General features: G+C 38.7%; 1 protein-coding gene across 1 annotated transcript in view; it reads right to left on the bottom strand.

The window, feature by feature from the left end:
* Nucleotides 1–695: 695 nt before the first annotated feature.
* Nucleotides 696–22,541, bottom strand: part of LOC107287425 (cytosolic phospholipase A2 beta-like) — a 40,915-nt gene continuing 19,069 nt past the window's right edge. The window contains exons 6-19 of the mRNA XM_029284131.1: nt 21,719–21,846; nt 20,913–21,017; nt 20,298–20,335; nt 18,974–19,109; nt 16,929–17,065; nt 16,040–16,262; nt 15,640–15,757; nt 12,646–12,783; nt 9,971–10,075; nt 8,902–9,093; nt 6,362–6,528; nt 5,253–5,420; nt 3,477–3,663; nt 696–919 (exon numbers count right to left, since the gene is read on the bottom strand). Of these exons, the coding sequence (XP_029139964.1) occupies nt 696–919; nt 3,477–3,663; nt 5,253–5,420; nt 6,362–6,528; nt 8,902–9,093; nt 9,971–10,075; nt 12,646–12,783; nt 15,640–15,757; nt 16,040–16,262; nt 16,929–17,065; nt 18,974–19,109; nt 20,298–20,335; nt 20,913–21,017; nt 21,719–21,846 (2,066 nt within the window). The remainder of the gene's footprint in view (nt 920–3,476; nt 3,664–5,252; nt 5,421–6,361; nt 6,529–8,901; nt 9,094–9,970; nt 10,076–12,645; nt 12,784–15,639; nt 15,758–16,039; nt 16,263–16,928; nt 17,066–18,973; nt 19,110–20,297; nt 20,336–20,912; nt 21,018–21,718; nt 21,847–22,541) is intronic.

Raw genomic sequence — 22,541 nt, 5'->3', positions numbered from 1 at the left:
TCACCTCTAATAGTAAATGTTGGATAATGCTAATAGGTAATACTTGAATGTATATCTTTTATTGATCTCACCTTTATTAAAAAAGCAAAGAAATAGAATAATAGAATTATAAGTACTAGGTCTAAGAGAAAGAACACTGATCAAATTATAGCTTGATTACACAGGCACACAAACTAGAGTTTACCTGAGGCAAGATGGCTATTTCAAAATGTAAATAAATAAGGAGTTTACAAGCCATTGGGCTTTCAGGGTTTAGTGACCATAGTCTAGAGAACAGATTTCCTGATGTTTCGCCAACAACTATGGCTGGCATCTTCAGAGGCAAAGTGATCCCTCAACCTCCCTTAGCTGTCACCAGCCTGCACCAATTGGAAACCTGCTCTGCTAAAGGTCAATTGGTCATGATCCCTATCAGTATCTGCTCAGCTGGCCACTTTGCCTCTGAAAACACAGCTGCTGTTTAACATCAGAACTTCTGTTCTATAGACCATGGTCACAAAACCCTGAAGTCCAACAAATACCAGCTGTGAAAGCCTACAGCAGTATATTTAGTTTAAATCCACTTGCTATATCAATCAGGAGTAAGAATTACCCAAGCATCCAATCAATTGCAGCATAATGACAACCAATTAACATTACCTCAAACAATGCATCATGTTACACACTGGATTTCTTCTCTTTAAGGAGACACATTATCATTGTTTAGCATTTCTGGGTCCACTGTGTCGCTTTTTCTGTATAGCGTTTTGAATGGCTTGGAAGATGAAGTCTTTGCTATTAAGAACATTGTAACTGCATAAATTTATTAGTTTGTCAAGGAGTTCTTCAGTGTAGGTTATTTCAAGAGTTTGATAGGGTGAGGTGCCTTTTTCCAGATTGACTTTGCCTTCTTTCATTTCTGAAGGAGTGCGTTTAACCCCTGAAAAGTTAAAAAAAGTGAGTGAGCACACCTTATTTGAAGCAAAACAATGCACTGTAGGTAAAGATTTAAAATATTTGGTATTTGGAAGCAAAATAAATTGGTCTTATATCAACTTATCTATTTTGTGCCCTCGTTTTCTGGAACTGATATAGCAATGGCACATTGATAGGCATTCTTCATTTTGCTGAACAGTTAAGTTTAGTTAAAATTATGTACTATAGAGAAAGCACTTCAGTTCTGGAATGTTACTGCAATATGTCAATAAAACTCCAGGTAGAAATCCCAACAATCATGTTTCTCTGGGAACCCCCTTTTTCCAATCAAGAGAAAAAAGGAGCAGTTTTTTCTGTAAACATTTTTTAAAAATCTGTCATAACCCAGAATATAAAATATTGCTTCCAACCTTGCCCTGACTGATGTGCACCATCTTGCTGGTGAAATTAACAGACTTTGCAGAGCATGGAAGAAATTCTTTTTTTAGCTATTAGTGCCTGTGAAAGAAATATCTTCAATTGATAATTACCATCGGTAGCCTTTCAAGTATTTAAAGGATAGTTTTTAACAGCCACAAATACTTTGCAGGGCTGAGAAATGCTTTCCAAATTTAGATCTTGGTGGCAATATAATAGGAGATCCTTTTTAAAAAAAAAGCAAATTGAAAAGCTACTTCAGAATGTAGCTGAAATTAAGTATTATTACAGCTATGCCAATATTTCTTGCATCATGACCTGAAACTGTGAAATCCTAAAACAGCTTAAGGAATGGTTAGGTAACATGTCCTTTTCTCCTGAACTTGCAAATCTGGTTCAGTCTGAACACTTTCCAGAGAAATAAAACTGCACATTTTGAAATGCCAAGGGGTAGGTGGGTGGGAGAGAAGGTTGAAACTTTCCAGAACTACTCTTATGATTTGAAGCTTTTGCATAGAATATGAAAATATTTGTAGGGAATCTATACTATGCTGTTTTAAGAGTAATCTTGGGAGTGATACTTAGACCATCTCACTGAGCCAAGTAACTTTTTTATTTTTAAGGCAGACTTTTAAAGCAATATAAAGCTATTTGCCTCTGATCTTGTGGTTGGAAGCCCTACTGTTAAACCCCCCCCCCCATATTTTTTCACAGTTGTAGTATATAACTCAAAAGTATGAATGCCTTATTCTGAAGAGTCCCTGTCTGCTTGTCTCCAGTTAACAGATTGGAGCAATGAGAATCTTTGTCCAACATTCTTTCCATATATTCCCATTGGATCTCAAGAGGAAAGTAGAATTTTACATGAGGTCCATTATGGACAGTTGTATGCGTCCACCCTCCTCACTCTGCTACATTCCTATGTTCACATTAACTGCTCATGATGTTTTAGGAAGATTTTTTTTATTGTTCAGCTGTTTGGTAAAATAAGGGAAAAAGCAGAGTCTTACTGGCCAGAAATGAACAATTCAGGGGCTGTATGTAGTTTTCAAGCATCCCTATAGCACCCAGTGATCTGTAGAATTCAGTGAAAAAGAGCCAAATTTTGGTGAGAATAGAATTGGTTTATTTTTGAGAGATCTCCAGACCCCTATCCATAGCCCAACAAAAAGCAGTCTTCAAAATTTCAGCCCTACCCTTTCTAGGCATCCCTGGATGACCTCCAGAATATCAAAGGCAACCTTCCAACGCCTTAAATGGCGCTCATCTATGCTTAGGGAAACCTCCAGTTGCACTAAATTCCAGGGAACTTCAGTGTTCTGCAACAGTCAAATAATAGATTCCACCCTTGACTTCAGCCCCGATGAACTCACTCACAGCCACAAGGAATTATTATTCTACTGTTATTCTCTGCATACAGCCTATTGTCCTACAGCAGGGACAGAGACTGCAACAGAGAGAAAAAAGATTTTTTCCTCCACCATTGGTCAGCTCCACTATTTGTTCTTGATGACCTCTCTGCTTAAATATGGAAAAAAAGTACTAGGATATCTAGACATAGGCATCCACAATGAACCAAAACCACATTAAAATCACAATGCATGAGGTAATATCATCACACAAATTTCACCCTTACAAACTTACATCCTAATGTGATGCAAGGAAATAATTTACTGTGTTATGATGCATATTTTGTCAGTTCCCCCCTTTGCTGTCTCTCGAGGACCAATACCAGTTTGGGTTGCTGAACATATTTCAGGTACAGATTTAAAGCCTGGAACTACCTAAGCTATTTTTAAATAGAATAATTCAATAGTGTCTTCTTCTAAGTGTTTCTTAAGTTGTGTGGACTTAAGACGTGTGAACGTGCTGGCTGGGGAATTCTGGGAATTGAATTCCACACATCTTAAATTTGCCAAGTGTGAAAAACACTGCTTAAGCTGATTAATATTCAGAAAACAGAACAATGTCTGTGTGTGCATACATAATTAATCATCACAAATTGAATGCAAAGTGTAGTTATACTTGGGAAATGCTACTGCAGAAAGGATTTCGGTCAACATGTGTGAATTAAAGAAATCACTGAAGAAACTGCAAATGCTTAAATCAGAAAATTGTGTAACAAGTGCATCAGCTGAATTTACCTGGTGCTGAGTATTCTTTGAAGGTGCAACAGACTAGTGGAAAACAAAGCACTATTGGTGCATTGGGGTTATCTTCATCTGAGAAAATGTAGCACTCCTTCAAATCCTTTCGCTCTTTCTCACTCAGATGAATCTTTGGAAATGGAATGCCTTGGATTTCACAGTATTCGGCGGTCACCTTTATTTGCTGAAGAAGAGACCAAAAAAGAAAAATCTTCCCAAATATATTCATTTTGCTTTCCATATGTAAATCAGAACCTCCCCTACCAAATAATCTGTAATTGTCTATGATGAGCAGGAGATTCAGTGAATGAATGAACGAATGAACCTTTATTATCAAAGTATAACATGTATACAGTGAGATTGGCTGAGCCTCCCTCCATGCCCCCCCACCACAACTCACAGTGACTACAAACCCCCAACTTATTACACCCTGTGAGCTAATTGCACAGCACGCCAGCCTCATGAGTCTGTCATGCATAAAATTATGTCCCATTCAAGAGCCTGGCAGCCCATGGATAAAAGCTGTTCTTCAGTCTCTTGATACGGCTGGCTATGTTTCTATATCTCCTACCCGATGGTAGGAGAGTAAAGAGGTACCAACCAGGGTGTGAGTCATCCCTGAGAATTTTCCTCACTCTACCAAGGCAACGGGCCCTGGCGATGTCATCCAGTGGTGTCAGGGAACAGCCCACGATGTTTTGTGCTGTGCTCACCACCCTCTGTAATGCCTTCCTGTCCGTGGCTGTCAAGCCAGCATACCAAACCACAATACAGTATGTGAGAACGCTTTCAATAGTAGACCGGTAGAAGAAGATCATGAGTTGTCATTCTACCCTGTTCTTCCGCAAGACCCTGAGGAAGTAGAGTCTCTGTTGGGCCTTTCTGGCCACCTGGGCTGTGTTAATTTTCCAGGTAAGATCTTCACAGAGGTAGACTCCCAGGAATTTGAAGGAGGAAACTCTCTCCACACAGTCCCCTTCGATGTAAAGTGGGGCAGGTTCCTCTCTTTTCCTCTGGAAGTCTAACACCATCTCCTTTGTCTTGCCGATGTTCAGGTGCATGTTGTTTTCTATGAGGATAGAAAACCTTTTTGTACCTCCCCCCTGTACGCTGTCTCATCTCCGCCTGCAATAAGACCCACCATAGTGGTATCATCTGCGAACTTGATCACAGTGGACGGGTCGGGTGATACACAATCATATGTGTACAATGAGTACAGGTAGGGGCTAAGCATGCAGCCCTGTGGCGAACCAATGCAAAGCTTCAGGGAGGTGGATAAAACAGACCCAACCCTCACTATTTGTAGCCGGTCCCTCAGAAAGTCTTTAATCCAATCACAGATGGAGGGGGAAAAATTCAGGTCAGTCAGCTTTTCAATAAGGATACTCAGCAGAATAGTATTGAAAGCCGAGCTATAATCAATGAAAAGCATCCTGACATAGCTTCCAGATTTCTCCAGATGGCTTGCTACCAAATGTAAAGCAGTAGCTATGGCATCGTCTGTCAACCTATTTCCCCTGTAGGCAAACTGATGTTTATCAAACTCCAGTGGGAGGCATGTCCTAAGATGTTGGAGAACCAATCTTTCAAAGCATTTCATCACTACAGACGTTAATGCAATGGGCTGTAGTCATTTAGGCAACTGATTGCTGTTTTCTTCGGAACTGGGACAATGGTAGCTGCTTTCAAGCATGATAGTACACAGGCTATTTGCAAGGAGATGTTAAAGATCCTTATCAGGACCCCTGCTAATTGATCAGCACAATTCTTTACCACAGTCCCCAGTACCCCATCTGGGCCTGCAGCTTTGCTGGGATTCACAGCCTTCAATACAGCTCTCACCTGGTGTTCGTACAAGGTGAGTGGCTGAGAATCAGAAGGCCGGCCAGCAGGGGTTACACGGTCTGGTTCATTCGCCTCATAACGAGCGAAGATGTTCAGCTACTCTGCCAGCGAGGCATCAGTATTCACCGTGTTCCTCATATTGCCCTTATGGTTGGTTAAATGCTGCAGTTCCTGCCACACTTGCTTCGGGTTGTTATCTACTAGGTGGTTCTCCACCTTGCATTTATATTGTTGTTTCACCATCCTAATGCCTCTTCACATACAGTACCTTGAACATGCAATTCTGTTTTCTCAACTACTTTTGTACAAGGAAAAGGAGGAAAGGAAATTCTAGATGAAATTTCCAGTCCAGCTGAAGTTTGAACCACAATTCAAAGTCCACAGTCCAGACAACTCCCAATTGGTTCCCCAACCTATTTCTTCTTTCTTTCTTTCACAAAAAAAAGATTCTACATTGCTTCAAGAAAGCAGTATTAGAGAAGCCTGTTTCACTCACTATTGTCTTTCCTTCTCCTCCAGACTAACTACATACTTTCTATATTCAAAATGGAGCTCCTATTAGATATAACACTATGGAATTTAACAAGCTATTCTTCAGTTTGAAGAGATTCACTTGGAGCATGCCCTCTCTCTCTCTCTCTCTCTCTCTCTCTCTCTCTCTCCCTCTCTCTCGCTCTCACTCTCGCTCTCGCTCTCTCTTTCTTTCTTTCCAGACTATCTCAACTTAAGGCATTTTATTTGTCTCAGTTGCTTGAACTCTGCCCCCCCCCCCAATCAACTGTGTTGGCACCTAAAAATGATGTTCAAATATAGGCAACTATCATATCCTTTTTGTAGTAAAATAAAGATGATCCTTTTTTGTTTCTTGGGTTAAATTGATACTATCTGTGTTCTACTTATCCACCATATTGATAAACTTGGCGTCTGTGGTATAGCTGAACTATAATTATAGATCTAAGAAACTCTAAAACACCTTTCCATCCTGTAAGTACACAAGCATTCAAAAGGAAAATAATAGTGAAAATATTTTTTCTCACCCTTAAGATTCCACTCATCTCATAATCCAGAAAAATAATTATATCCAGATTCCTTTCTGGCTTGAGAAGTGATATGCCACTGTCATTCATAAAATATCCTATATCTATTAAACAGAGGGTGCTTGTGTTTGGAGTCAATTTGTTAGAAGAAGTGTCAAATATGGTATCTGAAAGACAATTGATAAGCATTTTTTCCAACCAACATGAATGATAACTCCAGGCAGTCTTTCACTAACAAAACCTGTGCTGCCTCACATAGTCTGAGAAAGGAAACAATGATAAGAGACATGATTGAGGTGTTCAGAATTATTAAGAGAAGCTCTTTTCCCCTTCCCAAAATACTAGAACTAAAAGTCACTAATGAGATTGAATCTTGGAAGAATCTTGACAGATAAAACGATATTTTTATACCATACATAATTAACTTTGAAATGTTATATCACAAAATGTGCTGCTCACTACGAGCTTGGCTGGCTTCAAAAATAGGTTTGACCAATTCATGTAAGTCATGTGGGCCAATGGCTATTAGCTTCAATGGTAGTGTGATTGCCTCTAAAAGCCATCTGCTAGGAGATTAGGGAGCTTCTTCATGCAGGTTGGCTATTATGAGAAATGACTGCTGAAGTAGATGGGCCAGGAGTCCAATAAGTTTAATTCTCATTGAGCAAACAGTGAATTGCATAGCAATAGTAACATAAGTACTTATGTTTAAATAAGCAAAATATAATCTAAACTATATTATTGGAGCATTGGTGAGTTCATAATCTCATTTATCCAAAAGATACATATTTAGCTTGTTCATAACATTGTCTTCAGAAGAAGAAAAAAACAACTTATGCTTTGAGCTAGATCACAGTTGGTATATAACTCAATCATAAAATCTATTGGCTATTAGTCTATTATTCCATCTAACAAAATAGTTAGGCACTCTATCTTATGTTGATTCCAAAGCCAATGAAAATATTCCCACAAAACCTTTCTTTTTACAACCGTATAATCCCTTAATTCAGGGTAGAGTCGAGTTGACTGGATGGATCTGAGTTTTTACTGGACAGATGCCCTTCCTGACACCATGCGGTGTTCGCAGCAGACATTTTTTTTTCTTTGCATCCTAGAAGAGGAACATCTGCTGCTATCTAGGATTGAACTCTCAACTCTCAAGTGGGAGGCAAGCGTCTTCACTACTAGGCCACCATGCCACTCAGAAATACCCTCACATACCCACACAAACAAAAACAAGTTTTGCCAAGACACTGCAAATATTGCTTTATCCATGTAGCATATTAAAAGCTGAATTCTGAACACAATGACAGATACATTCAACCCACAAAGGAATTCTGCCAGCTTCTTACCCATGGTTTTAATAGTTTACTGAACAGCTTTTTATTATTAAGCATTAGAGATTGATCCTAAAACTATAACATTCTGAATATTGTAAAATCTTGTAGTGACCCTATTCCTCCCCAGTTAATGTTCTGAATGCTGTAATTATCACCTCATCACATTGCCATCAATGTGTAAATAAAATAGGCCAATAACCATTTTAACAATATTAGACAAATTCATGTAGGAAAACTTGACATATGACATTACTTAGTAATCATCGTGGCTTAATCTAACAGGATCAGAATATATTTCTGATGAATGACTATGAAATACTGAGAAACAGGTAACCAAATGTTATTGCCCTCTTGGCTGCTGGTGGACTTTCCATAGCCATCTAGAAAGTCTACCAGCAAAAAAAATAATAATGCTTTGGTCCAATCCAGCAAACTTTTCACATTCTTAAGAGGCTACACAGGTAATGTCATTGTTTGGCTTAATGAAGAAATCTCTGAAAATAGATTATTATGAAAATGAAACATGGGAACAACTCCCATTTGTTCCAAATGTGTAATGATCAAGAATTGTTTTGTGTCTCATTGGCCATTGGGAATGGAAAAATGGAAAAACCATTCCAGGGGTAAACAAAAGCCAAATTCAACCTTTTACATGGTCATTTCCTGACAAAGAAACAAGATAAACTTGTGTGTGTTTCAATAAATATTCCCAGGACTGAAAAAATATATACGTGATACTTCTTTTCCTCTAGAGAAAATTTTTATGTAAGGGAAAGTTATCCAAGAATCCTGTAGATCATATGTCTTCCCTAAGGTGCTGTTTCTGTCCCCTACAAGGTCAGAAAGAATAATTGGAAGTCACATACCCTCAAAACACCCTTCTTACTATACCACTTCTATAATACATGAAAATATATTCTCATCTAGTGATGTGTCATGACATGTCACAATGTATCGCAACTTTTTTTGTATTGCCAGAGCTGGAGTGGGCGCGGCCTCCGCATGATGTAACAGGCCCGTGGGCCAGCAGTTGGACACCCCTGATCTAGATCAAAGATCATCTTTTAAGGAATAGATACCATAGGACTATATAGCCATCTCCTTTGTAACTCCATAGTTATGAAACTGACTGGAGATATTTCCAAACTGATTCAATTCTGAACATTTAGAGTGTTTCTAGAAATTATCATTCTCACTTACCACTCCATTGCATGAATTCTTTCTGATGCAGATAATCTTTATCAAAAGCAAAGCTTTGCAGGAAGTTATGATTCTCCCCACTTAAAGGTCGATTAGTTAAAATGTCATTGAAGATTTCACAAAGTTTTCCATCGGGATAACTTGGAGGTTTGTAGACCGTGGCAGGATAATCAATTGAAGAATAATTCTCATCTGAAACAAAATATAGAGATACTTCATTTATGGCTACTTTTCCTTTTGTTTTCAAAATATAACACTTCTGGATTACTGAGGCTTTTTTTTTTAATATAGCATATTCCATTGAAAATGGTGGCATCAAAAAGGAATATGCCCTTCAAAAACAGACATAGATCTGAGTCACTTAAAAATGAGCTCTTCTCCTATCACAGGCTCAGCCTGCTAATTAGCCTTTTCTCTAGCACTGATTCCAGATGGATCTTTTCATATGTATCACCTACATATGAACAGGAAAGTAGACTATACATCAAAGTTGTGCACAAGGAAATACTAAACAAATAGCTCATTATTATAATTCTACAAGCACAACACCATCACTCTTCCATCGTCAAGCCCTAAAGAATAGGCATATAAGTACAAGTTTCTCCAAATGTGTCATTGTTGCTGTAGTTTGGGGCTAGGAGGCGACAGTTTCACTCCTGGTTATGAGCAGGCACAGAGAAATTCCATGTATCTAATGAGGAGATATTTAAGAAATATATGACAGAATCCCAAGGTTTTATATATTCACATTTGTTTCATTATTATTATATGTGTGTATTGCAAAGGTTGCAATGATCTATATCAATACATAATCTAGAAATGTTATTTTCCTTAAACATCAAAATATTCATAAATCAGAACAGTCCCTATTTTCTTAACTATCTATAATTTTTTGAATAATAGGTTATAGTAACTGCAATGATCCCACAATTAGTTCCTATCTGACTGAGTATGTGACCAGAAACAGAAGAGGCTAGAGTATCTCTCTCCTTTATTTTACTTTGTAAATGAACCAATTTAAAAAAAAACTCCGCCAAAACAAATAATAAAATAGTATTGAAATTCTTACGCTTTATTTCCATGTCTTTCACCCATCGTTCCCAGAATTCATCTGGTGTTGCGGTCCAGTACAAACAATCCAGGAGATTTGGACTGAAAATGTTAGTCCAGATACCTACAAGACATTGCATTAACTCAAATTATAGTCCATCTCAACTGTATCAAAAGATATAGACTCATTAGACTGAGAAACTGTTATAAATATTTATTACTGCCAGCTAATTAAATACTGCAGACACAATTTAGCATCACAGTATTAACAAAACCATTATGGCTAATAAGATTATTGTGATAATGTCATATCCACTGTTAACACATTAACAAAGCACAAGTATTGAGTTTAGCTAACGTACTATAGCCAAACAAATAAACAGTGCCTATTATGGTTTAAAACAGCGGTTCTCAACCTGTGGGTCGCAACCCTTTTTGGGGTCGCACGAGCCTTTCACAGGGATCGCCTAAGACCATCGGAAAACACATATTTCCGATGGTCTTAGGCAGGGCTTGTCAACTGCCTTCTCTCCCTCCCTCCCCTCTGCTCCACCTCACTTGTTTGTGGAAAATATGCTGCTTGGCGGCCGTCTGCACGAACTCTACCAAATGTGCCCTGCAGGGGGCACATGAAGGGCAGGCGCAGAGCAAGACCCCACCCTCCCAAGAGACTCATTGTGCAGCAACCAGATTGACTTCTTCTCCTGCACACAGGTCAGCGAAGGGAAGGCTGCTGTAGCACCCAACTCCTGCGCCCATCAGTTGGCAACCCCCAAACTTGCACTTGTCAGCCGGTCTCCTTTGCCACCCCGCCCGTCCTCGACTCCTCCTCTGCCCGTTCATGTTGAGCCCGCCGGGGCTTGACAGGGAGAGAGGGAGGGAAGGAGGAAGGGACTCCTTCTCCTCTGCTAAGCTTCAAAGCACGGTCGGCTTCCCAAGGGCGCCACAATCCTCACGAAAGCGGGGGGGGGGAGAAGCAAAGGGGCGAGAAAGCTCGCGGCGGGCTTGAAGGAGCACCTGTCAGCGTTGGTGATGAGAAATTCCCCACAAACCCAGGGAAGGGGTGCAGAAAAGGAGCCCCCTTTGGGAGAAAACCGCCACCTTCTCCTTGGCTTGCGTTGTTTCTCAGCAGCCGGACTGCCAAGCCTCTGCTGGCTGGAACTTTCTTTCCTTACCTCCCTCTTGGTCTCTTCCTCCTTCCCTCCCTCTCCCATTGTCCCTTCCTTCCTTCCTTCCTTCCTTCCTTTGCCTCCCTCTTTGTCCCTCCTTCCCTTCTCTTTCCCCTTGTCCCTTTCGTCCTTCCTTCCTTCCCTCTTGTCCAGGATCAGGGCGAGCCTCTACAGCTGATCCGCGCTTCTGCAGAGCAGCCCAGAAGCGCAGATCAGCTGTAGCTGCTTGTTCGAGCTTTGCTAGAAAACATGCCGCTTGCTAATTTAGCAGAAGCATGAATCAGCTGTAGCCCGGTGCTGATCCTGGAGCTTCTGCTAACTTAGCAAGCGGCATGTCTTCTGGCAAAGCTGAGCAAGTGAGCTGGGCGAAGCTCTCCTCTGTCTCTGCCTGTGCACTGGCAGGTTTGCCGGCAGCAAAGCCCCCAGCCACGCTGGCAGCCTATCCCCCTCCCCTTGTCCCTTCCTGGGCACAGAGTGGGGGAGGAAGGAAGGGACGAAGAGGGAGGGAAGTAAGGGACAATGAGAGAGGGAAGGAAGGAAGGAACAATGCTAGAAAACATGCCGCTTGCTAATTTAGCAGAAGCGCGAATCAGAGGGAAGGAAGGCAGGCAGGCACCCACTCCAGTCCCATCCCAGAGACCTACAGATTCCTCCCCACAGGCACTCTGCAACCTGAGTGATCAGCTGGCCATGCCCCCTGGCCATTGATCACGTGACCCTGGGACACTGTGAACATCATAAGTACGAATCAGTTGTCAAGCATCCGAATGTAAATCACATGACCCTGGGAATGCTGCAACAATCATAAGTGTGAAAAATGATCACAATTCGCTTTTTCAGTGCTGTTGTAACTTCCAACAGTCACTAAGTGAATTGTTGTAAGTCGAGGACTACCTATACTTTCCCATTTTTTCCTCTTTTTTTTGGTCAAGTTTTTGATACCCCCCGGCCAGCTGGATGGGAGGTTGGGAGTCACCACAACATGAGATATTAAAGGGTCGCAGCATTAGGAAGGTTGAGAACCACTGGTTTAAAATGATGGCACATTATACTAGGACAATGGCTTGGTCCCCTAATCAGACTGAATACAAAGCACCCAGCCTCATTTTAATCTAATCTATTATACTATACCAACTCAGTCATTATGACAAGAATAAAAATAGGTGACTCTAGTACAACACAGCTGGAGAACCTAAAGGAAATCCTAACAGGAGTCAAAAGCCAGGAATATCAAAACCAAAGCAACCACCTTTTTGCTAGATGTTTATCCAATCATCTTAGATTTGCACAATGCATCAATGCACTATATATATAGTGTTATATATATATATTATATATAGTATTATATTTGCTATTATAAACAACATGAGAAGATTACTTATTCACTGGAATATTGACACAATGGAGCTCTGAGTACTTTGGAGTAAAAAGGCTAGAAACCTAAGGCTGCCCAGGAAGACAGGATCTTTCCAAGATTTCTCTGATAAGTTCTGCTGTATTTTCCTTTAGCTTATAATTAGATCACCTTCCAGATAGCAAATCCGGGACTCTGGGATCTCCTTCACCACCCTTCCCATGAAGAATTCGCTATCAAAATCCTCTGAGCGAATCTGTGCACCATATTTTAGGAAACTCACTTCATAAGGATTGAACTCCAGCCATTCTGCAACAAAGGGATACACAAAAGAGTGAAAGACAGCTTGGTTGGCTACTGATGCAAAGATGAAATTGGACATAGCATATAAGTATTGCTTGAGCAGGGTCCACAAGATTGTCTGGGACACTACACATCCTCTTCACAACCTGTTTTCCTTGTTACCTTCTGGGAGGAAGCTCGGTGGTATCTGAAGCAGAACATTCAGATTCAGTCATAGTTTGGTTCCATACTCTAAACTCTAAAGTTTCCCTTTTTAATTATGTATTCAAGATGGACAGTGATTAATATTTAGATGTTATTTATATGTAATGGTATGGGTTTATAAATATGTTATATGTCAGAATCCTGTCTTTCTATGACCATGGGGTTTCTTGTTCTTTTCAGGTTCTGCCATTCTCCTGAGGGGAAGGCGGAAGCTTGGGGTTGCTGATGTGTATTTCCTTTGCTCTATTCCTTGCTCTATTCCTCTTTGATGTTTCTCCATTGGGGTGAGAATGGAATGTGCCTCCGGACATCTGCCTTATCTCCGGGCACAGAAGACGCAGCGCAGAGAGACCAAACAGCCTTGGAAGCGGCACCTTATCACCCCATTCTCACAGCATTTTCATACTTGTGGATTGGCCTGTTTGAACCATCCAGATGGACAGTTGGTGTGGGGTTATAATTGATTCACGTGGGAAACCCTCAGATCCTGCCTTCTATTCCTGCTGTCAACATCTCCCAGTAAAAGTTCCTTTTGAAATGATGTCCATTTCAAGAGTTCTACTTTCTTGGTAGGACTGATTGAACAGGTCCTTATATTGTATATAGCATGTTTAAATGTGTGTTATGTACAGTATGTGTACACTTTGAGAGCAAGCAACTAAATTTCATTTTTAATGTCTGCTAATGTGCCCAGAGTAAAAAATGACAATAAAGATTATCTAATTAATCTAATTAAATCAGAAGAAAGAAAGAAAGAAAGAAAGAAAGAAAGAAAGACCTCCAGAGAGATTTCTTGTAGAAAAAAATAGCATCAGACAAACAACCATCTTGTCCCAATTACCCTGATAACTTTTGTGACATCTACCACAAATCTAAGTGCAAAGCATGAACCAGAAGTTTTTATTCAAAGAACAACTTGCATCACTATGTTTATAAAATAGAGAACAATGAAAAGCTGTTTAAGGGAATAATTTATAGCCCTTTAAATACTTATTCAAATCTTATGCATAAGTTTCTAAAAGAAAATTTCTGGAACTACCTGTAATTCCTGGCCGATAAAAGATAATGTCATTTCCTCTTACTCAGATATAGATTTGAATCAGTAGCTTTCAACATACTAAGTTTTTGGAGGTTAAACATGGATGCTTTTTTTAAAAAAGGCCTAGTTGCTCAGCAAAAACAAAAGCAGGTTCTTTCAAACATTCAAAATATTGATGTAGAGGATAACAGTTTTCATTATTCTAAATAACAATGCAAGCAGAGATAACTTAGATCAGGACAGGAAACTGGTTCCCTGCTGGATGTTTTGGGCTTCAACTCTTATCAGTGCAAATTGTTGTGGCAAGTTTTTAAAGAGATGGGAGTACCAGACCATCTTATTTGTCTCTTGAGAAACCTATATCCGGGTCAAGAAGCAACAGTGAGAACTGAACACGGAACCATTGATTGGTTCAAAATTGGGAAAGGAGTCTGGCAAGGCTGTATACTGTCGCCCTGCCTATTTAACTTATATGCAGAGCACATCATGAGAAAGGCAGGGCTGGATGAATCAAAAGTTGGAATTAATACTGCCGGGAGACATATCAATAACCTAAGATATGCAGATGATACCACTCTAATGGCAGAAAGTGAAGAGGAACTAAAGAGCCTCTTGATGCGGGTGAAGAAGAAGAGTACAAAAGTTGGCTTGAAACTCAACATTAAGAAAACCAAGATCATGGCATCCAGCCCTCTCAATTCCTGGCAAATAGATGGGGAAGAAATGGAGGTAGTGACAGATTTTATTTTCCTGGGGACTGCAGCCAAGAAATTAAAAGACGCTTGCTCCTGGGGAGGAAAGCTATGGCAAATCTAGACAGCATACTATAAAGCAGAGACATCACCCTGCCAACAAAAATATGTATAGTGAAGGCCATGATTTTCCCAGTTGCAATGTATGGCTGTGAAAATTGGACCATAAGAAAGGCTGAGCAACAAAGAATTGAGGCCTTTGAACTATGGTGCTGGAGAAGATTCCTGCAAGTCCCTTGGACTGCAAGGCGTTCAACCGGTCAGTCTTAGAAGAGATCAACCCCGACTGCTCTATAGCAGGCCAGATCCTGAAGTTGAATCTCAAATACTTTGGCCACCTAATGAGAAGGAAGGACTCACTGGAGAAGAGCCTAATGCTGGGAAAGAATGAGGGCAATAGAAGAAGGGGATGACAGAGAATAAAGTGGCTGGATGGAGTCACTGAAGCAGTAGGCATGAGCTTAAATGGACTCCAGAAGATGGTAGAGGACAGGAAGACCTGAAGGAACATTGTCCATGGGGTCACGATAGGTCGGACACAACTTTGCAACTAACAACAACAACAACAACAAAGCATCTCTAACCTATCAATAGCTTAAATATTATAGTACTACATTTTTATCTTTGATTTTCTGCATGATCTTTCTGCCTTGATGAAGTTGGGTAGAACTGAGTATAATGTAACCTTTTCTATACAATCCATGTAGAAGTACTTTAAGAGATTTGTGATAAATAGGAAGTACTTGTTCTATTAAATTCAAGGTCAACATTTCATGCACTTCCCTTTTTCTCCTCTCTTCCAATGCCTATAGCATGCAACCAAAACCTACATTTCCAAAGTGGAGAGACTGATATGTGAGTACCCACCTCTAAAGTCAAAAGTGCTGACATGATCATGTTTGACATTTATGGCTGTATAAATAGGAAAGGGGTTCTGCCCCTGAGTCAAAGCCTGTTGCTGTTCTGAGAGCTTACCAGGATTCGCCTTCAAATAAAGTGAAACAAAATAAATATTTTAACATATGCATCATTCAATAGAACAGAGTACATGTAGCTTAGCGTTAAACTGTGAAATCCTTGGTATTCTCTGAGCCTGGTTGTTTGTTTGCAGATGTTTCATTACTCAACTAGATAACATCATCAGTGCTCGGAAGTGTGAGACAACCCACACTCACCAGCACAGATGATGTTACATGATGTCACATTCCTGCTTCAATAGGAGAAACTAGGGATCACATCTTTGCTGCATAATAAATAATTAACATACTCCCTTGTGGAAAAAAGCTTCCTGAATAAGGGCCCAGAGTGCTGTAAAAGATGAAAGATGACCAGCTTTGATCCGCTCAGTTAGCTCCTTGTGATACTGCTTCAATCTTTCACTAGAAATAGTATTCTTTTTGTTCTTGATCAACTGTCTTTTCAAATTTCTGATATGGTCGTTGAAACTTTGATGGGACCAGTCAATATGACGATACAAATTTGTCAGTGTCCTGCAGTAGTAGGAAAAATGATATTTAATAAAATAAAAACAAATTCTCCACTAGTTTATATTCATAGTATATTTACAAGCATTTTAGAAATATCCTGTTCTTATAAAGTGTTAAATCTGATGTCGGTATCTATTTTTCAAGTTGAATTGCCCAAAGAATTCCACCCACGTGGTTTTAATTAACCCTTTGGACGCATATTTTGAAAGAAGAAGAAGAATTTATTCTTGTCCTTTATTAAATGCTGACATATAGTGGACATGGACAATTCAATTCTAATTATACTTATAGTGATCTTTAACCCCAACGTGAATTTCATCTTTTTTTTTCTGGCTGAAAGATATGAATATTCATCCTGATTCTCAACTTTTAATCCAGCCTTCAATAATATTGTTGAATCATTTTACATTCAGAATTGGGGTGTGGGATATTTCTGCTCCACCAAGGCATCCCTTCCATTCTTTCTGCTCAGTAGAACATTGACTTTCATCGTCCTCCTCTAATGAAGGAGTACAGAGAGTGAAGTCCCAAAAGTACTCATCATGGTAAAGCAGGCTGAATGATGTATTTTTCTAATTGAGTTCATTTCCACAGACATAATGTTCTCAGCACTGGGCCCAGTATAATTGGAATTCTAATTAAATGTAACACATTTCTCTTAGTTTTTACCATGTTGATCCAGAAGCACTGGTGATATATGTAATGCAATCCAAAAGGTTCAGTTTCTGGAAGGCTGAGAGATGAGCATACAATGATGTCATCGCTCTGATACCACCTCCAGTTGCCACAAGAGCAATCACTGGGACCTGTTAGAAATATATACAATCACTTCATCAATAATATAAACAGTAACTTTGGCCATAGACCAATCTTGGATTCTAGAAGATAAATTCAAGTTATCTTTTAATAGATCAAATTGGTATTTCCAGTTTCCAGTGGGGAAAATGGCAGCTTAACTGTCTCCAAAGGGAAACAATGTCACAGCTTTTTTCACCTCCAGTTATTGAGGGAGGATGCTTTTTCTTCCTCTAGATTTAAGAAAGAAACTTGAAATTAACATATGTCCTTCATACTGTCACACTTCATGAATAAGTCGTAGAAATGAAGTTTTTCCCCGATTGGTTAGTGAATTCAGCAGCAGGTAGGTGAGTTCAGGTGAGTTCACAGCTATATCACAGCCTAAATTTATGGATACTAAAACTGACATTCCTCATTCTAATGCAATTTTTAGATTATAATTTATTCTTCAGTTAAAGAGAGATTTTGTTTAAATATGAGTGTTTGGTGATTGTCATTATTTCAGGGACTATAATATTTAGAAATGTCTGACAACTTTATTGATTTTTGCCTGCCTCACAAAAACTACACTAAAGAGATTAAAATAAAATAAAATATATTTTTTTTAATTTAAAATGGAAAAAACCTTTTTTTTTTTGAAAGAGTGAATTGAAAAAACTCTTGTGTAGGAAAGCTGTCTTGTTTATATATCAGTTATAAAACAAAACCTTGAAAGTCAATTACCAGAGCACAAGATGGCTACTTTAAAGAAAATGTTTGATTTATGGAATGTGAAGATAATTTTTTTACTGGAACCAGAAGTAACAACTGAAAATGAACAAATCCTTCTGGAAACAATTGAGATGGATTCATTGCATTACAAATGCAATTAGATGTTCATTCAAACACTGAAAAGGACATTGTGGATTTTCCTTTCAAATTGAAATATAAGAAATTTATTGGAGTTACTTCATGGAAATTGGAAGTGGACTTGAAAGATGATAAAAATTTCAATAAAAGAGGAAAAGACACTAAAAGAAAACAGGAGTCAGAATTTTATTTATGGGACTTAAGAATGGTTGGGAGTAAAAAGAAAAATATAAAATTGGTTTATCTGACTAACTGGCTAAATAATGAGCTTATTTTTTATGATGATATTGAATGGTTATATGGATTGGATACTGTTGGGTTTTTTTAGAACTATCTAACGGGGTAGTAGATGAGTTTTTGACATCTACATAAGGGGAAATTATTTTTGATAATGTTTAATTAATTTTTTATAATGTTTAATTGTTAAGAAAGGCATGAGTGGAACATAGACTAAATGGACAAGAGGGATATATATTTATGTCATTAGGTATTTTTGTTCATTTTGACTGGATCTAGGCTAAGTAATAAAGAGAGCTGAAGATTTAGATATGCATTTAAAAAGTTTATAAAATTTTGGCTCCTAAGTAAGGAGCTGGACAAACCTCTGCAATTTTCTGGACAAGATTTTTCAGAAGTGGTTTGCAATCACTTCTTTCCTAAGGCCTAAATTCATCCAGCTGGCTTCATAACTAGTGCAGACCTAGAACTTACACTTTCTGAGTTCCTAATCTAGTGCCTTAACCACTAGACCAGACTGGCTCTCTTTATAGTCAACTTATATGTAGGATCAAACTATATACAAACAGAGGTTTAGATCTGTCCAGATCCAAAATGGATATCCAGAACTTTCCATGAATTTAAGTAACAAGGCTGATTTCTAGAAATCCAGTATGGCTTCCATTTTGTGCCCAGACAACATAGCATACCTCAATCTCGGTTAGAATCATACACATGGCAGCTCCTGAACTTACATTTTCAATCTAACGTGCTGTGCAAGCACAATTATGTTTGGCAATAACACGATGGTAATTAATTAACATGCAAATAATTACAAGATGTCCACATACCTCATCCTCTTGTAACTCCTCTCCTAGATTAAAAAGCTTATATAGGGCATCTGCAACAACCTTTTTCCTTTCACGCAGATAATCCTGCTCATCAGGACAAAGCTCATAGCCCAAACGCACATCAAGATTCTGTGACCTGGGACACAGAAATAGCCACATCACTGCTAAGCATAGACTAGATGTCAGATCATTTAAACAATAATGCCGTTAGCTGATATCAATTCACAACTTACAGGCATTTACCAGATATGGTTTCAGGTCTGTATGGGAATCAAAATCAGCCCCATGCCAATCAGTTGAGGATTGCTGGATGCTCTTCATTGCACTAAGCCTTGATTTCCTCCTCCTTCGATGGACTTGTTCTATGCCAGTGGTTCTCAACCTTTTTAATGCTGTGACCCCCAACCGGTCGTAAGTCGAGGACTAAACCAGTCGTAAGTCGAGGACTAAACCAGTCGTAAGTCGAGGACTAAACCGGTCATAAGTCGAGGACTACCCAACCGGTCGTAAGTCGATGACTTTCCCTGCCCGGGAGCGCCGCACATGCGTGGTTCCACCCCCTGCGCCGGCCGAGGCGTAGCTGGCAAGCGGCAGAGACGGAGCAGGCCGACCACCAGCTGGCCCAGCTCAAGGGAGGTAAGGTACCCACCGGAAAAGGGGAAAAAAATGGCGGACAGCCTTGCGTGGCGACCCCCGTGAAATGGTCGATTGACCCCAAATGGGGTCACGACCCATAGGTTGAGAACCGCTGTTCTATGCAAAGGGAGCACCTCGGGAGGAAGTCCAGCCTTAGAACATTGGAGCATGCCCAGCAATACCACAAAAATTAATTCATGGGTACCCGACTGGCTTTTTATGTTGATATGAAGTTATATCTGAAGCCTACAGCAGATTAGACTACAATTAGAAAAACCAAGTTCTCATTCAAAGAGTATTGAAGTGGAGAATAGTTGAATGGTCAGAAGCTACATCTCAGCTTCTTAACTACAGGAAGGTCTGTGGCTGATTTTTTCCTTTTCCTTTTCAGGTTTGGGAAAACTGTTTAAGGCTTTGGGGAAACTCTCTGTGAAAAGTTTAAGGGCAAAGATGAGACACAGAGGGAAACTGTTCTCCTTCCCACTTTTCAGACTACCAAAGCAGGGTGAAATCAAAGCAGTGAATTAAGGTAGTTTTGCTACTGAATTTCTGAAGAAGTACGAACGAGATACTAGGGAGCTGCATGCAAGCCTCAAATGGTGCACATGTCATTTATGCTGAGGATAAACTGTCTTTCCTTTGCATTCACTCAGTGTATTAACTATGCCAAAAAAAGAAAATACCTTACCAGTCCATTACCTGGAGATACAGGTCAAAGGTACTACCCTAAAAAGCAAAAAACAAGCCTTAGTGAAGACAGTGAATCTGGACCAAAAAGGGATAGAGGGACAAATAAATTGGGCATATGAAAAAACAATAACCAAATGAACTCTTTAGATTTGTTCAACTGAGGAGGCATAAGAGCACTTAAATTCATTTTATCAATCAATAAAGAAACTCAGAAAGTGCTATATTAGACTTATTCTTGAAATTTCAGTAATTCGTATTTTGAAGACAGAATAGAGCTTCTAGTATGTTGCTCCCTACTTCACAATAAGAGATTTCCATTAGCTCTTTGAAAGCAGTGATTGTGCAGTTTATGTATGAACTACATAATGTATGTATGGATGAACTACACATTATGTATGAATATTATGAATATTATGTGTGGATATTATGTATGATTATATACATATAATATTATGTATGAACTACATTACGTAGTTTATGAAGTAGTTTATGTATGATTTCTGACCAGCAGTCAGTTACATTGAATAGCAACCTTTTGTGTTGCTGTTTTTTTTTTAAAAAAAATTAACAATATCAGGAAATGTGATCATTCATTTTAAGAATCAAAACTTGCCTTCCCCATTGGTAATTCAACTTTGACTTGATAGCCAACTGGAAGCAGTTTCAAAGGCAGAATTAAAGAATAATCGGAATCACTGTCCTCGTTAGCTAAAATGTTCTGGGAAGAAAAAAAAAGATGAGACAAATGAAACAGATGTATACTAAAAATGAAGATTACTTATTGTTTAATGGTGATCATGATAATGACGATTAGCAGGCTTTTCAGTCACTGAATGAACTTTTCATTCAGGAAAATTCCAGGCAGGTTAAAGTTTTACATCAAAAAAAAAAACCTAACTGAATCTGAAAATTCTTGAACCTCAAGAATTGTTTGGACTCTTTTCTTCTATTTTCCTTTAACTTTTCTGAACCTTCATTAAATTTACAGTAATTCTTGCTGGCTCAGCGGAAACCTTTTTGCCATCTAGCACAAGTCTTGGATAAAGAAATGTACGTATTCAACAGCTATATGGAAACAGACTGTCTCATCATATTTTGGCTACCATTTTCAAATTATTTTAAAAAGTGAAAACAAGAAAATAGCAAACCACAAAAACAAAGAGTGAAGATGGCAAGAATAACAAGACCAGATTGGGGGGGGGGAACCAACCCACACAATCTAAAAGTGGCCACTTGTCAAAGACCTGGGTGAAGACCCAAATCTTCAAGACCCTTTGAAACCTCAGCAGGATGGTACTGATGGCTATTTATTTATTGCTACACTATAACCCAATGAATAATTGGGCATCCATGGAAAAGGAATACATTCATACTTATTTTCCTGTGCTGCTGTGGGTACATGATAACTGAGACAATTACCTGAGTTTTAACTTTTAGTACTGGTCCAAAGCTTTTTATGCAATGAAAGCGGAAGGAATCTAAATTTGTGCTTGTCTTCTGTGTTCCTTCATAAGATTGTTGGACTGAAAAGACCACATTTTTATTGGCTAAAATAAAACAATACATGATAAATTAGACATTATATATTTATGCTTCCAAAAATGTGTTGTTGAACACTTTATTTTAGCATGGACACTTGTTATTTTGTATTGATAAATAAATTATTGAACTGCATCCTTTGTCAAATGGATCAGACATACAGTAGACATAGAACCCCATGTCTCTTTCATACATACAATATTTAATACTATGAATATATAAAAGGATATTCTGCTTACAGCTTGTGAATATGAAAGAATTGTTAGATTAGGTCAAAAGTCTTGCTAAAATTTAGATAATTTATAACCAAGTATACATAAGTGAATATAGCCTGAAGAATCTAATATCAGCTGATACATTAAACTGGGCTTTTTTTTGTTTTCATAAATCTGATACAAAGAAAATACAACACATTAAAAAAATTGAACTCCACCTCAAATTCACATTTTGCCAATTGCCATTCACATTTTATAATTTGAATATAAAATTAAGGATTTTCTTCAGATTTCACACTACTTCCACTTTAACATTCAGATGCTTCAGATGTGATAGATCTGCATATTGATAGGGATCATGAACTACCATTGCACATTATATCAAAAACAGTGTACTCTAAATATTATTGCATACCAAGAATCAAGTCCCACAAAATACACAATGTTAAAAGAGAATAGCCTTATTAGATTTCAGCTAAAATCATCTG

The sequence above is a fragment of the Protobothrops mucrosquamatus genome, unplaced genomic scaffold, assembly GCF_001527695.2.
Source record: "Protobothrops mucrosquamatus isolate PMUCROS unplaced genomic scaffold, P.Mucros_1.0 scaffold387, whole genome shotgun sequence".
NCBI lineage: Eukaryota > Metazoa > Chordata > Lepidosauria > Squamata > Viperidae > Protobothrops > Protobothrops mucrosquamatus.
Note: the sequence above shows the minus strand (reverse complement) of the source record. Positions and strands in the feature narration are given on the sequence as shown.